At 39.1% G+C, this 22,402-nt stretch overlaps 1 protein-coding gene and 1 long non-coding RNA gene across 22 annotated transcripts in view; one reads left to right on the top strand and one right to left on the bottom strand.

Annotated features, from left to right (window-relative positions):
• LOC140848910 (uncharacterized) overlaps positions 1-21,906 on the top strand; it is a 112,194-nt gene extending 90,288 nt beyond the window's left edge. The window contains exon 4 of the long non-coding RNA XR_012130201.1: positions 6,841-21,906. This is a non-coding gene — a long non-coding RNA (uncharacterized lncRNA). The remainder of the gene's footprint in view (positions 1-6,840) is intronic.
• SGIP1 (SH3GL interacting endocytic adaptor 1) overlaps positions 1-22,402 on the bottom strand; it is a 198,199-nt gene that overhangs the window by 76,192 nt on the left and 99,605 nt on the right. Inside the window, exons 7-8 of one of the 21 annotated variants that reach the window (XM_073234105.1) lie at positions 7,727-7,738; positions 2,666-2,677 (exon numbers count right to left, since the gene is read on the bottom strand). The exons of the other annotated variants lie outside the window; for them this stretch is intronic. Of the exons in view, the coding sequence (XP_073090206.1) occupies positions 2,666-2,677; positions 7,727-7,738 (24 nt within the window). The remainder of the gene's footprint in view (positions 1-2,665; positions 2,678-7,726; positions 7,739-22,402) is intronic. 21 annotated transcript variants of the gene reach the window in all.

Genomic DNA, 22,402 nt, shown 5'->3' with positions numbered 1-22,402 from the left:
CCAACTTCTTCCACTTGCCTTCCAAGGGGCCCACAGCCCACCAATTAGGATTCATTCCTTTAGGTCAAGGCATTGTGATACTACCGGAATGCAGATAGCCCTGGCAGGAATGATCTGAGATTATTTTTAGTTTTAGTATGCTCTAGCAGAAACTTATTTCAGTAACAGAAGGATTGATAAAATAAAACATTTTGATTTAAAACTGCTGTGAAAGGTTCTAGCAGGGGTGGTTCCAATAAAGTAGGCACTAGAAAGGGTGGCCGCATGGGGTGGGGCCTGCATTAGGAGAATGGCAGGGGCAGAGCGGGGGTTGGGGAAAGGGGAAGTATAAGATAGTATTTCAAAGGTTATTACCATGAGTTTGTTGCGTGATCATGAAATGCACTTCTTTCTACTTTCCTACTTTGGTGAAGTTTCAGCGTGGTGTCACAAATATGTTTTCTTCTCTTATATGATAACATTAACAACTCAAGACAAGATGTAGTGCCCGTGTAACAGACCTATACATTTCTTACCCTCTTTCCTAACAATTTATCAGAATTTTCTGTTTCATTTTGGACTCATTTATGAGAGAGGAGTGGTTTGAACCTCAGAAAGGATCTGCTAGATGTTTTCGGGTGGGTGTGAAATTATATTTTCTGGCTTGTTTTGCCTAATAATGCAGTCTGTGTGTATGTGTCATATAGAGAACTATTACATTATTACTCAATCAAAAAATTTATCTGAATAAACATTTTAAATTAATTTGTTTATTAAGTTAATACATGCTTATTTAAATTAACAAATAAACATTTAAAATAAATACAGTCATTTAAATCAGCTACAGTTGTTATGGAAGTTTGGATTCAGGTTGGTTTTTAAAAAATAAGACTCTATAGATAAAAATAATAAAGAACTAATTGTTTAAATGGAGTTAAAATATTTCTCTAGGTTATGGAGCCTGAGAGAGTCATATTTTTATTAATAAGGTCTGAAGGAAAAGACAGGGGGTCTAGTTCCAGGGAGTCAATCACAAGTTTGGTATTGATGGAATAGGATCCAGCTGGGATTGTGAGGCCTGAAATGCAGTAGTTATCCAGGGACCCCAAAGGCTGTGTTGAAGACCTTTAGGTCTCTCTGAATTACCCCTTTTATTAAAGCTATAATACTCATGAAACCAAGAAAGAAACAAAGATTCTTTCATGTTTATTGATTCCCAGTTTATCAATTCATTCAATAGATGTTTACTATTAGGAAGTATTAAATGAGAGGGCCCCATGACATTTTTATTAAATATTTTTCACGAATGAACAATCACCAGGTAAGTGCAAGCAGGATGTGGAAGAAATATGCAAGAAAACTTTGCTGTTTAGAAATCAGGAAGAAAAAAAGGTATCAGTTTGGAAAGGAACAGCTATTCTAATGATCAGCAGCAAGTCTGCAGGAACAGAAAAGAAAGTCCTGTTGTCGGCTGGATCCAGCATGCAGATCGTTGATGGCCTTGATATCGCAGCACGACAAATCCAGCACAAGATTACAGTGAGGTCCATCACACAAACCACATCCAAGAGAAAAGCTCACTGAATTACAGAATCTTCTCACCAAGTGATCATCTTCCTCCTAGCCATGGTTGTCCTATGTGTACTGTGAATACATTCCCTTCATTTTGAATTTGAAAGAGTTAATTCACTCGTTCTTTTACAAAAAAAAAAAAGAGTGACCTGTCATAATCTGAGATGTGACCTAGCTACTGGGTTGGGATCCTCCACACCTGGAGAACAGTCCCTGCAGCTGTTCGTATTGACCACCAGCTGTATGGTTTGAACAGAGAGCCACCAACGTGTCAGCAGGGGCAGAGGATTTGCCTTAAATATTCATTGATTAAGCACGCGGGCACAGGCCTGGGGATATTTCAGAGGGCATGGTCTTCAGCTCATGTGCCCTCTCCAGAGACTGACCAGGCAGACGGAGGTCAGTCCAAACAAAGGAAAGATCTTTCTTTTTGTTGCTTTAAATTCATCATGCTTTTTACCTGAGGAAAATGACAGATTTCATTTTGAACAATGCAGACTAATACTGCTTTGTCTTCAGTGATGGAATACGAAATTATGTGATGGCCTAGAAATACGGACTTGAAAGCATGTCTCTTTATCCCAAGATGACAATTATGATTATGAATTATTATGTATTGGTAGGCTGACTGATGTAAGTTACGGTCCAGGGACTTATTTTAAATTCAGGCTTAAAAACAACCTGGTTTAAAAAATATTTCCTTACTTCCCTTATAGTTTTCTTATTCTTTGCTATCATTGTGCTATAAAATTCTATGCTGCTTTCTGGTTAATCTCCAGACCTTGCACACGCACACACACACACACACACACACACACACACACCTTGCACACGCACACACACACACACACACACACACACACACTTTTCAAATTTAGCACTAGGAGTTGGGATACCTATGTGCTGATTTAGTTTGTTACAAAAAAGTGCTCTGATAATCCTAAAATATGCTCTTAACACTTAGACAACCAGAGGCTTTCAACCAGTAAACCCAGTTCAACTGCCTCATTCATACTGGGCTATCACAAATTTAATGGGAAGCCAACTTGGCCACCTTGCCCTGGCAACAGTTTTCTCTATACATGTTCAAGGTAAAAATGTTGAGAGTTCTTACCGGACTGCGCCTCTGTGATCAGCAAAAAGGAAGAGAGAAGAGACACCTAGTCAGAGAATGATGGATCAGTCAACAGGCTTGGGTAACGGACTTCATAAACAGCTGAGCAAACATACACTCCAAGTGATCCGGCCAAAGGAAGACAGACAGTCATTGTGTTTGTGGCTTATTTAAACCATAAGAGAATTATTCATTGTAAAATACTAATGGGGATATATTACTTTCAGTTATGTGTACACAAGAACAAAGCAGAAACATACAAGAAGACTTTACTGATAGCTTCTAACATCTCCTCATAAGGTGTTTTTCTCCAGACAACTTGAGGAGTTTGAGAGAATAGGCAGTGCAGGGACCCCCACACCACAGGGTGTAACGAAATACCAAAAGCATGATGAATTTTCCACATGACTAGGGCCTAAACTGGAGCCTCCAAAAATCAGAGAGCAGGCTCAGAGAGACCTCTTCTTTGCCTGGCTCTCTCTTTAGTGTTCTGCGTAAAGAGTGCTGATGACATTTTTTATTTTTGCAAATATCTGTTCTTGGCCTGGTGATTTGGGCAGCCTCTGCCAATGGGTGGGAAGGTGATGGGGAAGATGAGGAGCCGCTGACAAGCGCAGGTGGGAATAATGAAACCTGTCCAGGACCACAGAACACTGGTGGGCCAGATGATGTCTAGGAAAATACAACAAGCAGACATACAACTTCTTTCTCTCACTCCTCGAACCTTGAATATGGCTGCTATCAATTTTCCCCAGCAATCTCTAATCACTCTTCCTCTTAAGGAGTTTTCTGCAGTAACGAGAATGACTATAATATGAGTGTGGAAAGAGATGTTGCTGAGTTTCACTCTCAGGATATGGGGTAGCACATGAAGTCACCAGAGGCTACCTGGTACCCAGTATTTGTCAAATCACAAAATCTGGGCCAGAAGCATAAACCCAAAAGTGTCCGTAAAGTTGCTCAAATGAACCTCCAGAACAGAGACAGGAAACAAGAACCTATAGTCTTTTATACCTGGGAAGCCTCTGTGGATACCTAGTCCAACTGCCTTTATGATTCAAGAGGAAAGTGAGGATCTGCAAACACAGCTAGTAAATGGCTGGAACCAGAGACAGAGTTTAGATCTCTGATCTCCCATTCTCATGTTCTTTACAGGACAATGAGTTGATATTGTTGAGGGTCTCCTAAAGAGAACCAGGAATGGTTATTTCTTGTTTTGAATGTTTTGTAACAAAACTCACTACTTTAGAAATATTTATTCAATTTTACTTGTAATATTTTAGACTTTATTATTTGCCTAACTTTTCAGGGGCTGCTCCATACTGATCCCACCTTTCTTATATAAATCTGTCCATATGCATGAATGCAATTTATATAAAATAAGTAAAAATATGCTTATGAATATGTATTTCTGGGCATAAACTCTTTTACTAATTCATACTGTATTTTGAGAGAAGCTCACTCTTTTATATGAAGATTTAGACTTTATAATTCTTAATGACCTGACTGAAGTTCTCTAAAGAAGGAACTGGAGGAATTTATGATTCTTGCTTCAAGTTCATGGCAAGCAATTCACATTTAAAACTAGCAAAAATGACAGCAAAGGGGATTAAAAGTGACACAAATTCCCAAGATGAAATTGTAAGAAATAAAGCAAAATAAAATGCAAATTGCAACCATATAGAAGCAGAGCCTTAAATTCAAAGAAACTTTTATTATTTTGAGATTATAGGGAACAATTCTCAAAATAACTTTAATTATATTAATCTACCCAAATTAAGTCATATCATAACTCATTTCCAATGAGTTAAAAACCTATATTTTTAATCAATAGTTCCTTTTTGTATCTTCTATAGTAAAAGACAACATCACAGATAGTATTTTGGAAACTTCAATTGCAAAATGTCTTCATTAAACAACAGTTGTTCAAATTCATGCAGTCACAAGCTTACTAGCCGGAATCCAGAAGATCAGCTAGAAGCTGATGAAGGTCAGACCCAGAAAGCCTCAGGGTCCCTAATTAAGAGCTATCTGAAACAAAACTCCAGAAGTAAAACCGAAGGGCTATATATATGTTAATTATCACCATTAGGGTTCATAGAGCACCTGTAGATTCTGCTGAACAATCTGTAGAACAAAGGATAGCAAAATTTTTATTAGCCAGGAGGGGAGAGTCTTTGCCTAAGTTTTATGTTACTCTTTCTCCTGTCATTTCCCAGTAATTTTGAAGCCATTGGTACTCTGTCTTCATGCTCCCCATATACAGAATTTGCTTAAAAGGTGGAGGGAAAGAAACTCATTTAGTATCTGGTATTGATATATTCTCTAAGTTGAACACTTTGTGTTGAGTTGCTAACTCAAGAGTGTACAGGGCAAGGAGAAGGATGCTGTGCGTTGAGGGTATGTGTATTTCACAAAGCTTTAGGGACCTGACCACTACTCACATGCACCTATTCCTGTGATGCAAAAGCTGGGGCCTAGTGCTGCCAGGTCTTCAGATTTGTCAAGAGAAGGTGTACATCTCGATCTTTGAAAAAATTCTAATATTCTGGTATTTAAGTGTGGGCTACGATTGTTTATAACTGCACAACCAAAGAAAACACCTTGTTGAAAATCCTCAGGTGCCTATTTGTCTCTGACTATAGACATTTGTATTACACATTATAACCTCTCAGTAAATTTTATTTACCATTCTTACTTCACTGGATTTACTCAGATGGGGACTTTGCAATTGATCCATTCGTTTTCTAAACAAACTAATGTTCAATTCCTAGATTTCTCTTGATTTTCTGGTGCATTCTGGGGAAGGTTTGGAAAAGCATTTTGTTTTTCCCTCTACTTTTATTTTGATGTTCAAATAAGAGATAACTCTTACTTTGTATTTTGAGGCTATTTTCAAGGTGGGAATATACTATTAATTTATGACTTGGTCACTAGAATGAAGAGGTTTAGTTAGAACACATTGTATTTATAAAATTTTATAATTTGTAATATGAATATGCCTCCCTAAGAGAAAATATTTTAGGCTATGTCTTCACAGTCCCCACAGTGTCCTTATTCTACACCAGCTTTGTTTCGTTATTTTTGCACAAAAGGATTAATTTAAATTCAGCTAACTAGGATACCTCAGTCTTAGCCAATGTGGGTAAGTGTTTTAAGATATTTATAAAAAGAAGTTATAACCAAACACAATCTGTCTTGCTCATCAAAATCACTAAATAACCAACCTCAGGTTTTGAAGCTTTATAACATCCTCATTTGCTAAATTCAGTGCTTTGGGGAAACAGAGGAAAATGTGTGAAAAGCTACAAAGCACCAAATATTTTTTTATACAGTCTAGTCATAGCCAATTCAGTGATTCATGTTAGAGAATTTTCTAGGAAAGAATTAGAATATATGACCATTATGCTTATTATTATGATCCCAGCCAATATTCAAATTTGCTTTTAAATGCTTAGCATTATGACAAAATATCTAGCTTGCACCTATTTGTCCCCCCATTCTAGGTGTTTGTCTACATTTAAACTTGTTCCTATATATATTTCAAGTCAGATTGCAGTGAATACTTATTAAATCAGTAGGACCTGGTCAGGATAATCTGAAACTCCATTTGAGAAGAAAAACAGAGTGCCTGTTACTAAGCAAGATTCATTAAGAGTTGACCAGATTGAGCAATCAACAAGATGGACATTCAAAAGAAAAATGAGGCATAGGAGTGGGCGAAAGACTCATTTTTAAAGACACACAGCTAAAGATTCAAAGGTAGTACTTGTGGTTAAAATTGCTCTAAGGACAACAGGAGGAAAACCAATGAGAACAGAGAATTTTTAGTCACCACAGGTAAACTTCAGGCCACACAGTCCAGTCAATACTTGAAATGGACAAATTTAGATAATTCAGAGAAACATTCAGGGTCAAGAATAAATGAAAGTGGCAAAATATAAAGAAAGGCTTCTTCAGCACACCAACAATATTGCGTACCAGGTAGCATGTCTTACACAGTTGGTTCTCAATTACTCAGAAGCTGTTTAGTGATGCTACTAAGTGCGTTTTAGTTTTGGAAACAAAAAGACGTTGGATCTGATTTTCATAAATTGTAATATTTTGATCCCATTTTTTTGGTCTTCCTGTGTTGTCTTCGCCTCCTGCTTCCTGGCATGTGGACCTGTTGCAAGTGCGGAACATCCTGCGATTCCGGCAATACCCTGCAGGAGGTGCAGAGACGGCGGCTTGGGCCGATGGGCAGGGCAAGAGTGGACAGCACTTACTGCAGCCTCCACGTAGGTGCATTAGAAAGAACCAGTCAACAAACCAGTGGAAAGGTCATCTGTGTCAGCCATGCATTGGCATCCTGGGAACATATTCCCAATAAACCAGGCAGCAGAGCAGTTTTTGCCTTTTTTTTTTTTTTTTTTTTTTAGTAAACTTGTTTCATTATTGCTCTAAAATGAAAAAAAAGGTGCAGGTACATCATATCAGATTTGTGCTGCCACAAAATATCATCCAGTGGTACTAAAAAAAGGCCATGTAAAAGGTTATTGCAGCCTGTAAAAGTCATCTTTTTCTGTCTCTGATGACTCCAGAAGGGGATGTATTTCTAATTAACACACACACAAAAAGACAATTTCCCTCTTCTAGGCCAGCTTCACAAACGTTCATTCAGGATGGATGCTATCGTGTGGTACGTTAAACCAAAAATTAACTTAAGAAATTTTGCATAGTTCATGGTGTGTATATGTGGCTTGATGAATGCAAGTGGAAGCTGCAACAAAGGAAACTTAATACCTAAAATATTTGATCATATGCTTGTAACTGAGGCAGAACCTTTACAAAATTACCCTGTGGCCCTTAATAACAGGCTTGTAAAGTCACTTAGCAACCAACTTCCTTTCTTCCCCCTGGGGCATAATTAGACCTTATCCTGGTTCACAAAGGTCTGTTTTTAAAATTCAAAATCTTGTTTAGGTGTTAAACACAGTCAGTCATTAGATATGCAGATGATGAAAATAACAGAATAAATAATGCTTGTCCAGAATGTGGAAAGGACTTGTAATTTCTTACCGGACTTTTCCTCTAAAAGCGTAGGCATGGGGAGAAAAAGAAAGAGAAAACCAGAGAGGTAAAATATATTTTCAAGAATAGCTCAAAGCTCAGAATAACTGTACTTAAAGCAGTTCTCCAAATGCTCTTATAAATGCTTCCTGATGGAGCTTGACATGGTCAGACCTAGCCTGCTGGCTTGAGTTTGAGGGGTAGCAGATCACCCTCAAATATGCCACACTGACATATCTGTAAGCGCTTGAAAAACAGCAAATGCAGGATGAAGCTTTTTTGGAATTCCCCTCATTTCTAAAGATAAATACTCCAGAAGGAAATCAATTGTCATAAATCCCCTTCTCAGAAGTGTCATTAATAAAGGAAGGCTGACTCTCATCAAGGAGAGACCAGAAGCTGACCACACCCAGGCATATGTGTCACAAATTATCATACTTTCCATCAACTCTTCTAAGGCACATACATCTGTCCTAAAAGTCATTGACTCTCCCATAAGATGCCTACATCCCTCTTCCCTTCCACTATTAAGGTGGCATTTAATCCTGAATTCTAAAGCCATCTCCTTGAGTTACTCATTTTCCCTGGGTGTCTCCCATGCATATATATGGTACACATGTTAATAAACTTCTATTTGTTTTTCTCTTGTTAATCTGTCTTTTTGTTAGAGTCCCAGTTGAAATCTAAATAGGTAGAGAAAGTTCTGCCTTACAAATTCAAGGTAGAGAAGGCATTGGTTTGACCTCCATTTGAGCACATCCTAAACTCTCTTTTGAATGGTTTACTTTTAGCAAATAAATTTTGCCTTGAAAATAGAAAATTAGGCTTTGTAATACTGATAGGAGTTGGAAAAGCCATCAATACACTGCAGCCAAGCATGGTCATGAAACTAAAACACGAGATTTTCCAGAAACTCCAACCCTGTCCAGAAGACAGGACATCTCACAAGACATCCTGATGAGAACCATCAATTCTTTCAGCCCATCTTTAATTTCTTTCCATTACCCATGGATTACAAATTACTTTCCTGGTGAGTGGTCCCTGGCTCCTCAAATGCTCTGTAATTCCTCAGCATGTGCCTTAGTGAGGCCCTCATCTCTTGCTGACAGAGGTACTTCCTCCATGGGCTGTCTCTATGTGCTTCCCAGCCAGTGGTCCCATTTCCAGTTTCATCTTCTAAATCCACTTTTTGCACTATCCTCAGGATTTTCTTTTCCAAAAATAGTGAAGTGTATACATTACTCTGCAAAAACTCCCTATTATTCAGAAAGTAGAACACAAGCTCCATTCTGTCATGTAATGCCTTCATGACAGGCTCCAGCTTGCCCACGCACCCTTCCACTGCTGCTTCCATTGTATGAGACCTACTAATAGCTGCAGAGGATCCTTGACAGCTGATTGTGCACATGCTCACACACTTCTGTGCCTACTGTTCAAGCTGCTTCTTTAGCCTTTGATGCCTTCTTCCTCTCTCTTAATTACAGTCTCAATTATTCTTCAAGGCCAGTAACAATTCTTCCATGAGGCCGTCCCCAAGCTTCCCGGTTAGAATAAATTGTTCCTCTCTCTTGTTTGGTCACAGCACATTCTTTTTGTTCAAAATAATAAGCCCATATTGAAGGCCTTTCTTTTTGTCTGGCATTTATTAGCCTAAGTGAAAACAATTGCTAGGATAGTTTTTGTAGTTCTTATCTTGTTCTATATTATTTAGGTGTCTTCACTTAATTTTAACTCACAGTAATCATTATGAGTAGATTGTTTCAAGCCCCAAATGTAGTGCTAGGCACATAGTAGGCACTCAATGCATGTTTATGAACTCTTCTTTGGGGGGGCATTAAAACACTATAAAATATTTAAAGCACAGTGTCTTTTAAAGTATAGAAAGATGAATTGCTCTCTGAAATATGGTTGAATTGTGTATAGCCCAAAGGATGTGGCCCCAGTGTAATGGTTCCTTAACTAGATCCTAGAAATGTGTTACTTAGCTCCTACTTAGTGAGCTTGGGTGCTAATATATGTAACAAAGGCTCCAAGGAAGCTGCACAACTTTACACAAACATTAGTTAGGGCTATGAGATCAGATCTCCAGGGTGGACTGTTCTCCTATAGCAAGAAATCCATGTGTCAGAGTAACTGAGGGCCAAGATAGGGGCCATATAGTTGGTGCTGCCTTCAGACTGAGACCCTTGGTAAATAGCACAGAGAAATGAAAATTATTAAGGACCAAGTCCTCAATCTACAGACAAAAATAATTTTGGGGTTACAATCAAATCATGTCAAAGGAATTACCATGGAAGGAGGAGCACAAGTTTTTATATATTCAAATTGCTTAGCCCCTTATGTTCTAGATGCCTTTGAGCAAACTGTACTGTGCCTCAACCCCATAATTTCTAAAGTAGGGATGATCACTACCTTGTAGAATTGTTGTGAGGATTAAACAATGCAGATGTTATGACAGCTAACATTTCCTGAGAACTTACTATTGTTTTACCCTATGCAGTTGGTGTCTTTATTATCTCTAATTTACCAGTGAGGGAAAGGAAGCTCAGATGAGTTCCAGGGTCAGATGCTTACAAGGGAGCAGAGCTGGGACTGGATCTCAGCATGTCTAACCCCAGAGTCTGGTCAGGGTGGGCTCGGCCCAAGTCCTCTCAACAGTTTGAACCCTCTTTCAGGGCCTTATCAGCTGTGGGATCTGGAAACAACACATTTAAAAGCCCACAGACCATAGAGCCTGGAAAATAATCTTGGATCTTTCCAATGGAAAGATTTAAATAGATCATGACTGTCTGTTTTGCAGTATCAGAGAACAAGCCTTTCAGAAAGTTAGCGTTTCTAGGTACGGTTTCAAATACTGGAATTAAACTGATTATAAGGTATTCAGAAAAAAGGTCTCAACCTTTTTTCTAGAATTAAATGAGTTTTATTAAGATCATCAGAATCAGAAGAATAAACATAAACACACAAACGTTCATTTCTCCCCACTCTTCCCACTTCAAACCACACGATGGTTAAACCATCTTTATTCATTATGTTGTTTTACTTGTTAGAAGCTACCAACACCTATGGCTACGGTCTCTTGGCTTAAGGGTTTCTTTAGAATGTTAAACAAATAAAGAGAAAACATGACAAGATAATTCCCTTTGGGGGGGACAAGGGTATTTCTTGATTTAAAATGAGCTAATAGCAACAGATTAGTTTCTTAATTACAGGAAAGATAATAACTGGAAAAAAGATGATACTTCCAGGTACACTTGAAAAAAGACAGAGAGTAAGTGAATTTTTTGACTGGACAATACCTAACCACTGAATCATCTCTAGGTGCAGGGATTTTCCTGTCCTATAGCCTAAGAAAATAAAATTCTCTAATTTGCAAGCCTTGCTGGAAGGCAGCTCATCCTCACTCCAGATCACTTTCTAGTGCAAGTCATTCAGGTCAGGTCTTGTTGAAGCCTACATTTCTGCATGAGGGTCTAGAGATCCGCAATATTTAAAAAAGACTTCTGTTTAAGACCCAGAGCCAAAGCTAACAGAAGTGAATGGAGATAATATAAAATAGAGTTTCAGTGATCTTTACATAGAGGTTTTGTGTTCTAAATACATCCTTGCCCTCTTAACAAGGAACTGAGCTGCCAAGAGAAATTTTAGCATCAAGCTTCAGAGAGTGGGATCAAGACATAAAAAGCCTGCTGAAATCTGTAAGCTTTTTAAGAGTTGACAGTTGCTTAACCTTAAAACTACTCCCTTTCAGTTATGGGTGAGTAGTCAAGTATTTACAAATAGGATTACTGATTCACTTATAAGGCTGTTAACAGATGTTTATTAAGTACCTAATAAAGACCAGGCACTCTTCTAGGTACATTAGTGCACAAAACAAAAGGAACAATATAAAAAAGCTTCAATCAGCCTATTTTGGGGAGCAGGGGATGGAGATGGATAATAACTAAAAAATATACAAAACAGCAAAGTATTTAGTATTTTAGAAGATGACTAATGAAATTTTTAAAAGTAGATCAAATAAAGGAGTTTGGGAATGTCAGGGTAGAGAGTTTTGTGATTTTTAACTAAGGTGATTAGGGTAGGCCTCATTGAGAATGTGACTTTAGCAAAAGTTGAGAGGGAGGTCACAAGGTACTGTTCTGGGGGAGGGGGAACAGCCAGGAGCCAGGGAGGAGCAGAACCAGAGGGAAGAGTGGCAGGTGTCGGTGTGGAGCTCGGGGAGTCTCCACCCTTAGGCTCTCAAAGGCCGCTGTAAGGACTCTGGCTTCCCTCTGGGCCAGTGCAGCTTATGCCTGTTACTGATCAGCAGTTCTCAGGCAGGGATGTTCAGTAACTCAATTGCTGAGAAGAGGCATTGATGAAACAAATGAAACAATTCCTGGCTGTGACATATGCTGTTGTTTTTCATTACTCCTTGGAAGTTTATTTTGATTCCTCATGTACCACATTAAAAAAATTAAATAAAGATGAGCTTCAAATAGTTGAGCAGGTGGAAGGGGAGTTGAAGTTTAGTGAAATGGAGCGAGGCCAGTCCATCTTGCCTTCCCTCTGAGTTGGCCACTTGAGGACAAGCAACTCAGGACTGGCTCGCAGGCCTCTCTGCCCCACTGCCATGCTGGTAACTGACTCAAAAGGTTCCTGAGGTCTGTGGGCAGTTAGTGACTGTCCTTCAGACACATATAAAAGACAGAAAGAAATTTCATGTTCATTCTGTCAAATGATATTTCCCTCCGTTGCCAAGATAACATTTTCTAAAACAACTAAAAAGTGCATTCATAGTGTAGATTATTTCTGGCACTAAAAAGATCTCTTTTAAAGGACAAAGTATAGACACTTTTTTCTTACAGTATTACACTTACTTTTATCCTATTCTTTATACTTATTTTTATACTATTACTCACATGTTTATACAAACTCCTTAATATAAAAATAAATGTAATAGTGTAAGAAAGATAATATAGTGTCTAACAGTGAGTGAAGCCTGAGACTTAGGATGAGAAAACAGACATCTCATTGGGGATGTGTGGGATGAGGGGAAGAGAATTATGAAAAAACTTATACCCATGGAAAAACAAGAACATACTAATAAACTTTAGAAATGAGCCCAATAATGAAGAAAACTTGGTTGAACTGAAGGGAAAAAAAAATCAAAGAAATTGAAATTGAGAACCACAGATTTGCTCTCTTTATGAAATACTGTGAAGGATAGAAGTTGCACCGTATCACAGGGAAATACCAAGTTCCATACAATTTTGCACAGTGAGGAGCAGCTACTTGTCCAATGAACCAACAAGTGTTTTCTCAGTACCTACTATGTGCCATTAAGTATTGCAGGCTCTTGAGGAAAGGCCCTAGTAAGGAAAGAGTAAGAATCTATAACTTTTGGAGGCAGGATTAGTTATCACAAACCCTACACTTACTGAATTGTTCACAACTGTGTTTTTGTTACAAACATTTTCCGAATTGACTACTTGTTTACAGAGCCTGCTCTACCCTGATTATGGCCCTTAGCTAATAGAAATAGTTTTAAATTTTAAACTCTATACCAGTTGGACTAATATTACCAAGCTAGAAGACCTGGAAGATACAAAAATTAGCCTTTTTGTTTTTTAATTAGCATTGTAACTAAAAGCATGTAATTCAAGAATTCACGATCTCTGGTTAAAATATCCTAACATTGAAGAATTTGGAGTTATGCAAGGAAATTTTAATACTTACTCCCTAGAATGGAAAGCAAAATACCATGCACTCAGCAGGTACAACCAATATTAATTGGGGAAATAATGCCAAAGGTGATCCAGATTGAACCTGTGTTTCTTCCCGTTTTCAAGGACATCAAAATAGACAACAAACCTGGGATTTCTTCTCATCAGCAAAGGATGGGCATAAAAGGTTTGGAAAAATGATATTTTTATTTTAAAGGTCAGGAAATGAAATCAACAGAGATTTTCCAAGGGGAAAAATTTAGTAGTGAAGGAAAGAACAAATACATATCAGATATGAAACTAATTTTTCTGCAGACAGCTCATGGTTTATTATAACACAGTAAAAGGAACAATGTATTTTGAAAAAGGAAGGTCCCACCCATTTTCCCATCTATCCTTCTCTACAAGGCCTGAAAAAATAAAGTTACATCTCATAGACCAGTACTGGATGATTTGAGCCGGGCTGTCTGCAGCTCTGTCAAAAGGGGATTCTCAGACTACATCTGGGATATGGGATCCACTTGCAATGTTTACTGAGGGTGTGCAATGGGGGAGGTGGCAGTTTATATCCCCCAAGCTTGCTCCCCCTGGTCTAGACCTAATCTGAATCATGTTTGCCCTATGAAGCTCTCCGTAATGAGTAGAACCCAAGCTGAGCCTCTTCCCTCCAATTTGCCGTACTTGAGGTCTGGGCTGGGCACTTAGTATCAGAATGCATGCCATCTTTAGCCTCCTCTCGCACTGAGCAGCATTTGTGCACAGCATGTGAATGCCAGGGTGTAGGAGACTGGAGCTCTCCTCCCCCACTGATGACTGTTTTTACTGAACTCAATGGGGTGCTGAACCTTCTGCCAAAGTCAGGACAGGAAAGGGGGCGGTGTTACCAAGCAGCAGTGAATTCGTGAATTTTACTCTTTGGCAGGCTAATTTGGGGATGGGAGGGTGGGTGGGCCACCTGGAATAGGCAAATAGTACCAGACTGCCTCCAGTTCAGCGCTGTCTCCCCCTCCCCATGTTTTTTGATCAAGTAGCACCACTATGCATTGCAAATCCAGAAACAAGATTAAACTAATTCCTCCTTCAAAACTCCAAGTCAAATTCTTTAATTCCTGTATCACTGAATTTTACAGGGGAAGGGGAGGAGGCACTAGCATGAGCGCCAGAGTAAGTCGACTCCTACTCTCACATCATTTCTGTCAGCCATCCTCTCCTTGACTTTGCTGAAGTCCTCCCTCGCTGTTTTTATTTTCTTTCCACCTCCCACAAGTCTCTTAATTTAAGGAATAGGAAAGCAGAGCTGAAAAGGAAATTGATACTTATAGAACCCTTCCTGAGTGACAGGCACTGAAGTGGGCATTTTGCAACATTATCTCATGTCCTCTTTACATCAGTCCTTGGAAGGTAGATGCTCATGTTTCCATTTTACAGACTTGGGATCTGAGGCTCCAAGTTAAGGAAGTTGCCTGTGGACAAGTCTATCTAAGATAGACTCCAAAGCCTGTATTCTTCTTACTCAACCGATGTCCTTCAAGGAAATGTTCCTCCTTGAGGAATCCCCAAACTGTCCCTAAACAAACAGCTTCCCACAGAGATTCTTGGGTCATAATATACAGCAGATAGGGATCTTAAAGATAACTGAATGAAAGACCCTTACTTTGTAGATGAGAAAACATCCTATGCTTTTAACTCAGTAGAAAGGAGGCAGATACTAGAGTTCAATCTTGGCCCTTGAACTTTCAGCAGCCTCTTGATCTTTCTGAGCTGAGTTAGTTTCTTCTGTAAATAGGGTGATGACCACCTCCTTGTCCGCTTAATAGTGTGGCTACTCATTCCATCTTTCTGGTCATAAAGGCATTTATAGAACGTAGACCATTATTATAATGAACCACTGGCATTAAAGACTACTTGCTGATTGATTGGGGGAACTGAAATATATAAGCCATATAGAAATGATGTGTCATTCCTTAACATTTGAAAGAAAGGTGCATCAAGTCTTAACATAAAATGAGAGAATTTGAATGAACTAGAAATCACATATGACACAACAGCAATGAAGCCTGACTGACCTGTCTGCTCAGTCTTTGCTCTCCTGTTATGTGGAATGATACTCAAAGAACTGAGGAAGGAGTGTCTGCAGACTGACTGGGACGAAAGCCTGGAAGGTGTGCTTCTGAGCTGGGATCACGGGCCCTGTAGTGCCATCAAACTGACAGCCTTCATGGGTATGTACTCAGAAATTATATGAAAAATGTTTTGAATGAGCTAATGAAGTTTCAATTTTTCCCCTGGAAAGAAAGCCAATAGCTTTCATTAAAAGGAATAGACATACACACACACACACACACACACACACACACACACACACACACACACACATATGTACATACCACTATATACATAGTGGTAATCTAGAGTTCTAAACCAGAAACCAGACCTTCTGGGTTTATATCCCAGCAACTTCCCTTACTAGCTATGACATCCTAGGTGTGTTAATTAATCCTTTCATCCCTCAATTTTCTCATCTGTAAAATGGGGATAATAACAGTACACATCTCATAGAGTTGTTGTGGGGATAAATGAGTTAATACATGTGAAGCACCTGACATAGCATTAAACTTTCACAGCTGCCATATGAACATCATCACCATCTTTAAGTTCTTAAAGTAGTTGGTGACCTGAAGGATGTTTACAAGTATTCACCATGAAGTACTCTATTTTCCTGATTAACAATAGCACCTTCTTTGGACCTTAAATACATAAATTTACTTACAAAGTACAAGCACTTTACATGACCCCTTCTTTAATTTCTACAAGAATCTTATGAGTGGGTAGTATTATTAACCTCTTTTTATATCTGATTTAGCCTTGACTGAAGTGTAAAGGTTTAAATAACATTCCCAGCATCACATGGATAATGAATGCAAAGATACAATGCAAACTTAGGTTTGATGTACTCCAGGGCCAAAATTCTTAGTCAGTACCGAACTGGACACTTTAGATACAGACAACATCTGGAAGTAAGGCAGCAATGATTCTTGGCTCACAGAGAGCAAAATAAAAGAATCAATGGCAACACATGAGAAAAGATGATATTGCAGCAAGAATTAAACCAGTCAGTGTTTGTCTTCTCACTTTCATGAAAGCTCTGAGACCGGCAGATTCCTAAGTACTCAGGGAGCAAAGCACAGGGTTGAGGATGTGTCGCAGATAGCACCCCCTGAGGAGAAATGGAGCTGTCTACATACAGGACCTTGGGAGGGGTGAGGAAGCCGGGACCCCCTGAGAGGAAGGGGGCTGACTGCAGAAGACCTTATCTTCAATCAGGAATCTGAAGCGAAGGCATGCAAGGGGTTTGCACCACAAGGGGATGTTCAACTTCTGTGGGCTGCCAGCAACATTGGTTATATATTGTTTTCTGATAATTTATAGGCAGAGTGATAGCAAGAAGACTGGACAAAGTCTGTCCAATACTTCTGATATTAGACCTCAGTGCTTGAATGCCGCATGGAAGGTGTTCACCAAAAATTTGGTGAATTGATTTGAAGGGGTGTGGGAAATGATATCAATTCTCCATGAAATAAATTTAGTGGGGGATACACAATACAGGACCCTACTGTGAATATTTGCCTTCAATAGTCTTCTGAGGAAGCACCATACTTGTCCAGATTTTGATGTCATTGAAAACAATTTAGGAAAACTTCCAGATTTCCTCTAAAACCAGTTCATAGGCATCACAAAAAAAGTTCTTCTATTAATTGTTCTAGCTTTCTGCACAGGGTAATTCCTGGTCTTAGCTCTGAATGACTGGCTATTTGGGTTTCCTGATTTATCACTGTTAATAATATTCTTTAAAATCTGCCCTAGGCTTTGCAGATAATTCTACCAATGAAATAATCTCTGAATGTAGTATCTTTAAGAAGTACGTTCAACCTTCACAATAGCCCTGTGAAATAGGCATGAGAATTATCTTCATTTATAGGTGGAGAAACCAAAGCATAGGTTTTGAACTTACCCAAGGCAACCTAATTAAGAGGTAGTTGTTTAATTGTGATATCATTGGAATAAATCTCTATTTTCATTCCCTCAAATTATCTTAAATGGAATTATATTCAGTGGTATGTTGAATTCTCATTTTGTTGTTTTGTAAGGGTAAATTTTCCTTATACTCCATTATTTAATTTAGCTCCATTTAGAAAAACAATTTATTTTTTAAGAACAAAGCCATTCTTAGAAGATGTAATGAAGGTTTGCTTTTATCCTGAATGTAAGAAGTGTGGTATAAAGGGAAGCAAACAGCAGAACTACTCATCCAATACTATGTGTCTACATCCTCCTCTAGGGGAATGATCTTCAACGTTGTGCTTGCAGAAAGAGATGGACATCCCAACAACCACCTTATAGAGTAGGTGTTCCTTATACACATTTTAGACCTGAAGAAACTGAGACTCAAACAGGTTTAAGAAACTTGCCCAAGCAATACTGTTAGCAAGAGGTTGAGTTCAGATCTATCAGATTCCAATGTTTTTCCCACTGTACATCAATTCTTATTTAGGGAATAATTACAATGTTTCTCTTTCTGTTTAAAGAAATATTAATCACAAATGGCCAATATGAAAAAAAAGACAGACTTAAAAGTATTTCCTTTGAGACATAGATCAGATTTCAGTCAGAATTAAAGTCTAAAAGAGGCAAGAGATCCCCAAGCCCCTACAGCATTCAAGCCTTGAGATACAGACATATCATAGTCCAGGACATGGAAACACAGAATGCTTTTAGGAAAGGAAATAGTAAATGGGGACGGAAAGCCATGACTCACAATATGGGAGAAAAAATTAGATTAAAAAAAAAATATATATATAGGCTAGTGTGATGATTAATTATATATGTAGCTCGACTTGCCATGGGAACCCAGATTAAGCATTATTTCTTGGTGTTTCTTTCGAAATTTCTTCTTGATGAGATTAGCACTTTAATTGGTAGACTCAGTAAAGTAGATCACCCTCCCTATATGGGTGGGCATTATATAATCTATTGAGGGCCTGAACAGAACAAAAGGCAGAAGAAGGTGGGATTCGCCCTCTCCCTGATGCAGTTTGAGCTGGGACATCTCCCCGTCCTCTCTGCTGTCAGATTGAGATCCACACCGTCAGCTCCCCTGATCCCCTCAGCTGATTTACACCACCAGCTTTCCTGGGTCTCCAGTTTGCAGATAACACAGAGTGAAACTTCAGCCGCCCTAATCATGTGAACCAGTTTCTCACAACACATCTCTTTATAGACACACACACACAGACACACACACACACTCTCCCTGCTGGCTCTGTTTCTCTGGGGAACCCTGGCTAAAACAACTGGTAATGAAGAACTAACAATTATGCATCAGACATTGTTACTACTATTGATTTAGTCATTGATTAAATAACTGAGCGCCTGATGTGTGCCATGCATTGTGCTAAGCACAGGGGACAAAAAGTCAAAGATTCGACCCTGCCAGACACCAACAATAATTTGCACAAAAACTCAATAAGGATTATTTTATCATCACTTTACATTTTATATAATGTACAAAATTATTTATAATCATGGGGCTTATCTAAGGTCACATAGGTACAGAACAATTACACGGCTTATCTAAGTTCATCTAGGTAGAACAAGCGAACCCGGGCCTGGAGCCCAGGCCTGTCTGAATGCATGTGCTATGCGATTTCTGTTACCATTCAGCTGCCTCCTATTAAGCCAAAATTCTAGAACAAGTTATTTAAACAGACAGCCAGAAAATACTTGGAAAAGAAGGTGATAACCCTAGATGCCAACATAAAGAACTAGTCATGGCACACTAAACCCATTACTCTCTCTGAAAGGTTCCTGGTTGGTAGACCTAGGCACAGCTGCAGGCATTCCATGTCTCTCAGATTCCTCGTTGTGATTGATTCATGACATTTCCATCACTGGTTTGAACAAAATGGAATTACTTGGCCAGGATGGGAACACAGGTGTATCCTCGTATGGTGAGTGAAGGAGCTGAAGTGTGTTATCAATGGACAGATGTACAACTAGGGAGTAGTGACATGCCACATTGCTCTCCTTGGCCTGGTCCTGTTCACATATTTGTTCACTCACGCGCTGAGACACACAAGCATTTATTGAATGGTAATGATATCAAAGGTCCTAAGTCAGGGGCAGGGAATTCACAGTGGACACCAAAACATACCATGCATATTTGTCTTCAGAAGGACTTCTTGCACCAGCTTCTAGGAGAGCTACTGACAGCTTCAGCTGTCAGCACTTCAAGATCTGCCTCAGCTGCAGAGAGCTGCATCACTCAAGGTCACTCACCCCCCTTCTTAGCCTGTCCACATCAGAGCACAGACTGATAGAACAGTGTAAAGGTTTCCATCTCAGCCAAACTCAGGACAGCTCTGAAGGACCATTCTAGCCCTAGATTTCCCCACAGCTTAGGGATCAGCTTTTGGGCATGCAAACAGCTTAACTTCTCCCTCTGCCAACCCTACCCCACCAGTGCCGAGTCCAATATCACTCTTTAATAAACATCCTTGTACTAAATTTGGAGTTGGGAATCAGCCGGCTTCACAGAAAACCTGTTGGAAATAGGAGGGGCTTTGCCCTTTCTTCATTCTCTAAACAGCACAACTATGACCAACGACAAAATTTACACAGAGACAGCATTTGTGTTTAATACTTTTCTTTCAACAATGGAACAGTCTGCCTCAAAAAGCAGTTAGGTTTGTAAGATTACCATTGGAAGGGTCTGTATCAACCAAACAAATTGGCATTTTAATGAAATTTGTTTCTGTCATTCTGCTCTGGGCTGGCATGCAGCATAGCATCACTGTTATTTAGAAGTTTTTAAAAGGAAACTTTTAGATGCAATAGGTTCTGGTAATAATTTGAAGGTAAACAGGAAAAAGAAATCAAATTTCCTAATGAACTCCCCAAAGTAATCTAAGATTATTTAAAACAGTGGCAAAAACTGTCAGTGCCTACTGATATCCAGTCACTCCTTTATCTTTTAGTAACAGAACTCTGATTTTAGGTGCTTAAATGTCTATCTAGCCCCAAACTACATTTCCCAGACTTCCTTTCAGCTAATAAGGCCATGTGACTAAATTATGGGCAGGGGAATCTGAGGGGCAGCAATGTGTGTACTTCTGAGTTAAACTCTTAAAGGAAACCATTGCCTTTTATTTTCTCTTTTCTCCATCCCAAGGCTGGAACATGGTGATGACTGGTGGTGATAAGGAAGTCACACCCTTGGAAAAGTGGAGCAATAATATAGAAAGTTCTGGGCTCTATGACCCCTGGAGTAGGATTCTATTACCCAGCTGGACTGCCTACCATCTTTGACTTTTATATGCAGGAGAAGTAAAACACTTATTTGTCTAAGTTATTAGTATTTTGGTCTCTATTAAAACAGCTCTACCAATATTCTAACATGCACAGATGCCAAATCAACAACTAAAACCTGGGTGCTGTTGACTCTTTGCTGTCAGCAGGGCATCTTATCAGGAGACTACAACATGATAAGGTTAGAAATTAACACCCTTTTTTCTGTAAGTTAACCTCTGCATCATCTCCTCTTCATTTTTTGGTGCTCTGCCTTCTCCTGGCCGATATTATGTCCTATTTCTACATAAAAATCAAGGGCCAAGGCAAGATCTGGATTGAAATTTTATGTTTATGAGCCTATGAAGTAGGATTTTTTGAAAGCTATTAAAGCCCTGATTTTTATGTTGCTGAAGTTTTGTTTTGGGGATGAGTAATTCTCAGATAGGTTTATATTATATATACATGTAAATAAATATGATACATTCATTCATCTGTCCAATCATTCATTTCATTCATCTATTGAGTAATTTGACCATTTAGTGTATATAAGGAAACTATTAAAATAAAATAAAAACCATTTTATAGTAAGAAATATTAAATGTGTTACAGTTCATTGATATGTATTCACAGATGGATAAAAAGAATAAGTGAAGCACAGCTTTATCTTAAAATCCTTCAAAAGAAATAGAAATCAGAAATGGCTTATGTTAAGCCATTGTGTGAGTAGCTTATGGTTTGGAATTTCCTCTATTTCTGTTAGTGCTTGTTGCTTTTGTAGCATAAGAACTAGAGCCTAAATAAAATATTTTGATAAATCATTAACTTGTGTAGGCTCTATTTCTCTTTTTGTACCTGAATTAAGTCCAGCAATATGAATGTCTGATGGTTTGGCTGGAGACATCTAAAGTTGTACAAAGCATGTACCATTTTTATCATGGCACTAACTGGATATCATAAGGCTTTCTCTAACTATCTGGTCTTGGAGATAACGTACTGCATATGTCACTTGTGAAATATAGGTACACATAGGTTATCTAGAAGAGGGCAAGGATTCTAAAGCCCAAAATATTTTTCCAGTTAGTCTCATGCCTGCCCTTTCCTAGAGTAACAGTAACAGCTCACTTTCCTATACTAACTATAAAAAATCACAAATACTAGGGAGTCATGGCGATGGCAGAAGCAGGTCCTCATATCAGAAGGAACTAGCTGGGGTGCAGGGGGAGTGGGGTAGGAGGTGTGAAGGTCCCTGGTCCTCACATCAGAAGGAACTAACTGGGGTGCAGGGGGAGTGGGGTGGGGATGTAAGGGTCCCTGATCCTCACATCGAAGGAAGGAACTAGCTGGGGTGTAGGGGGAGTGGGGTGAGGGTGTGAGGGTCCCTGGTCCTCACATCAGAAGGAAGGAACTAGCTGGGGTGCAGGGGGAGTGGGGTGGGGGTGTGAGGGTCCCTGGGTTTGCAGTGCTGCTGTTGTGGTAACTTTCTCTGGTGTCTCCGTCCAGTCTTTACACTGCTTTCCTTAACATCTTTCATCAGAGTCTTAACCATATGATGTTAACACAGGTGTTGGGAAGAGCTCAGAGTAAACAGCCACTCTTCTTGCTGCATCCTCAGCAATATCTGGCTGGAGAAACA

This window comes from Manis javanica, chromosome 4 (assembly GCF_040802235.1).
Source record: "Manis javanica isolate MJ-LG chromosome 4, MJ_LKY, whole genome shotgun sequence".
In the NCBI taxonomy this organism is placed as follows: Eukaryota; Metazoa; Chordata; class Mammalia; order Pholidota; family Manidae; genus Manis; species Manis javanica.
Note: the sequence above shows the minus strand (reverse complement) of the source record. Positions and strands in the feature narration are given on the sequence as shown.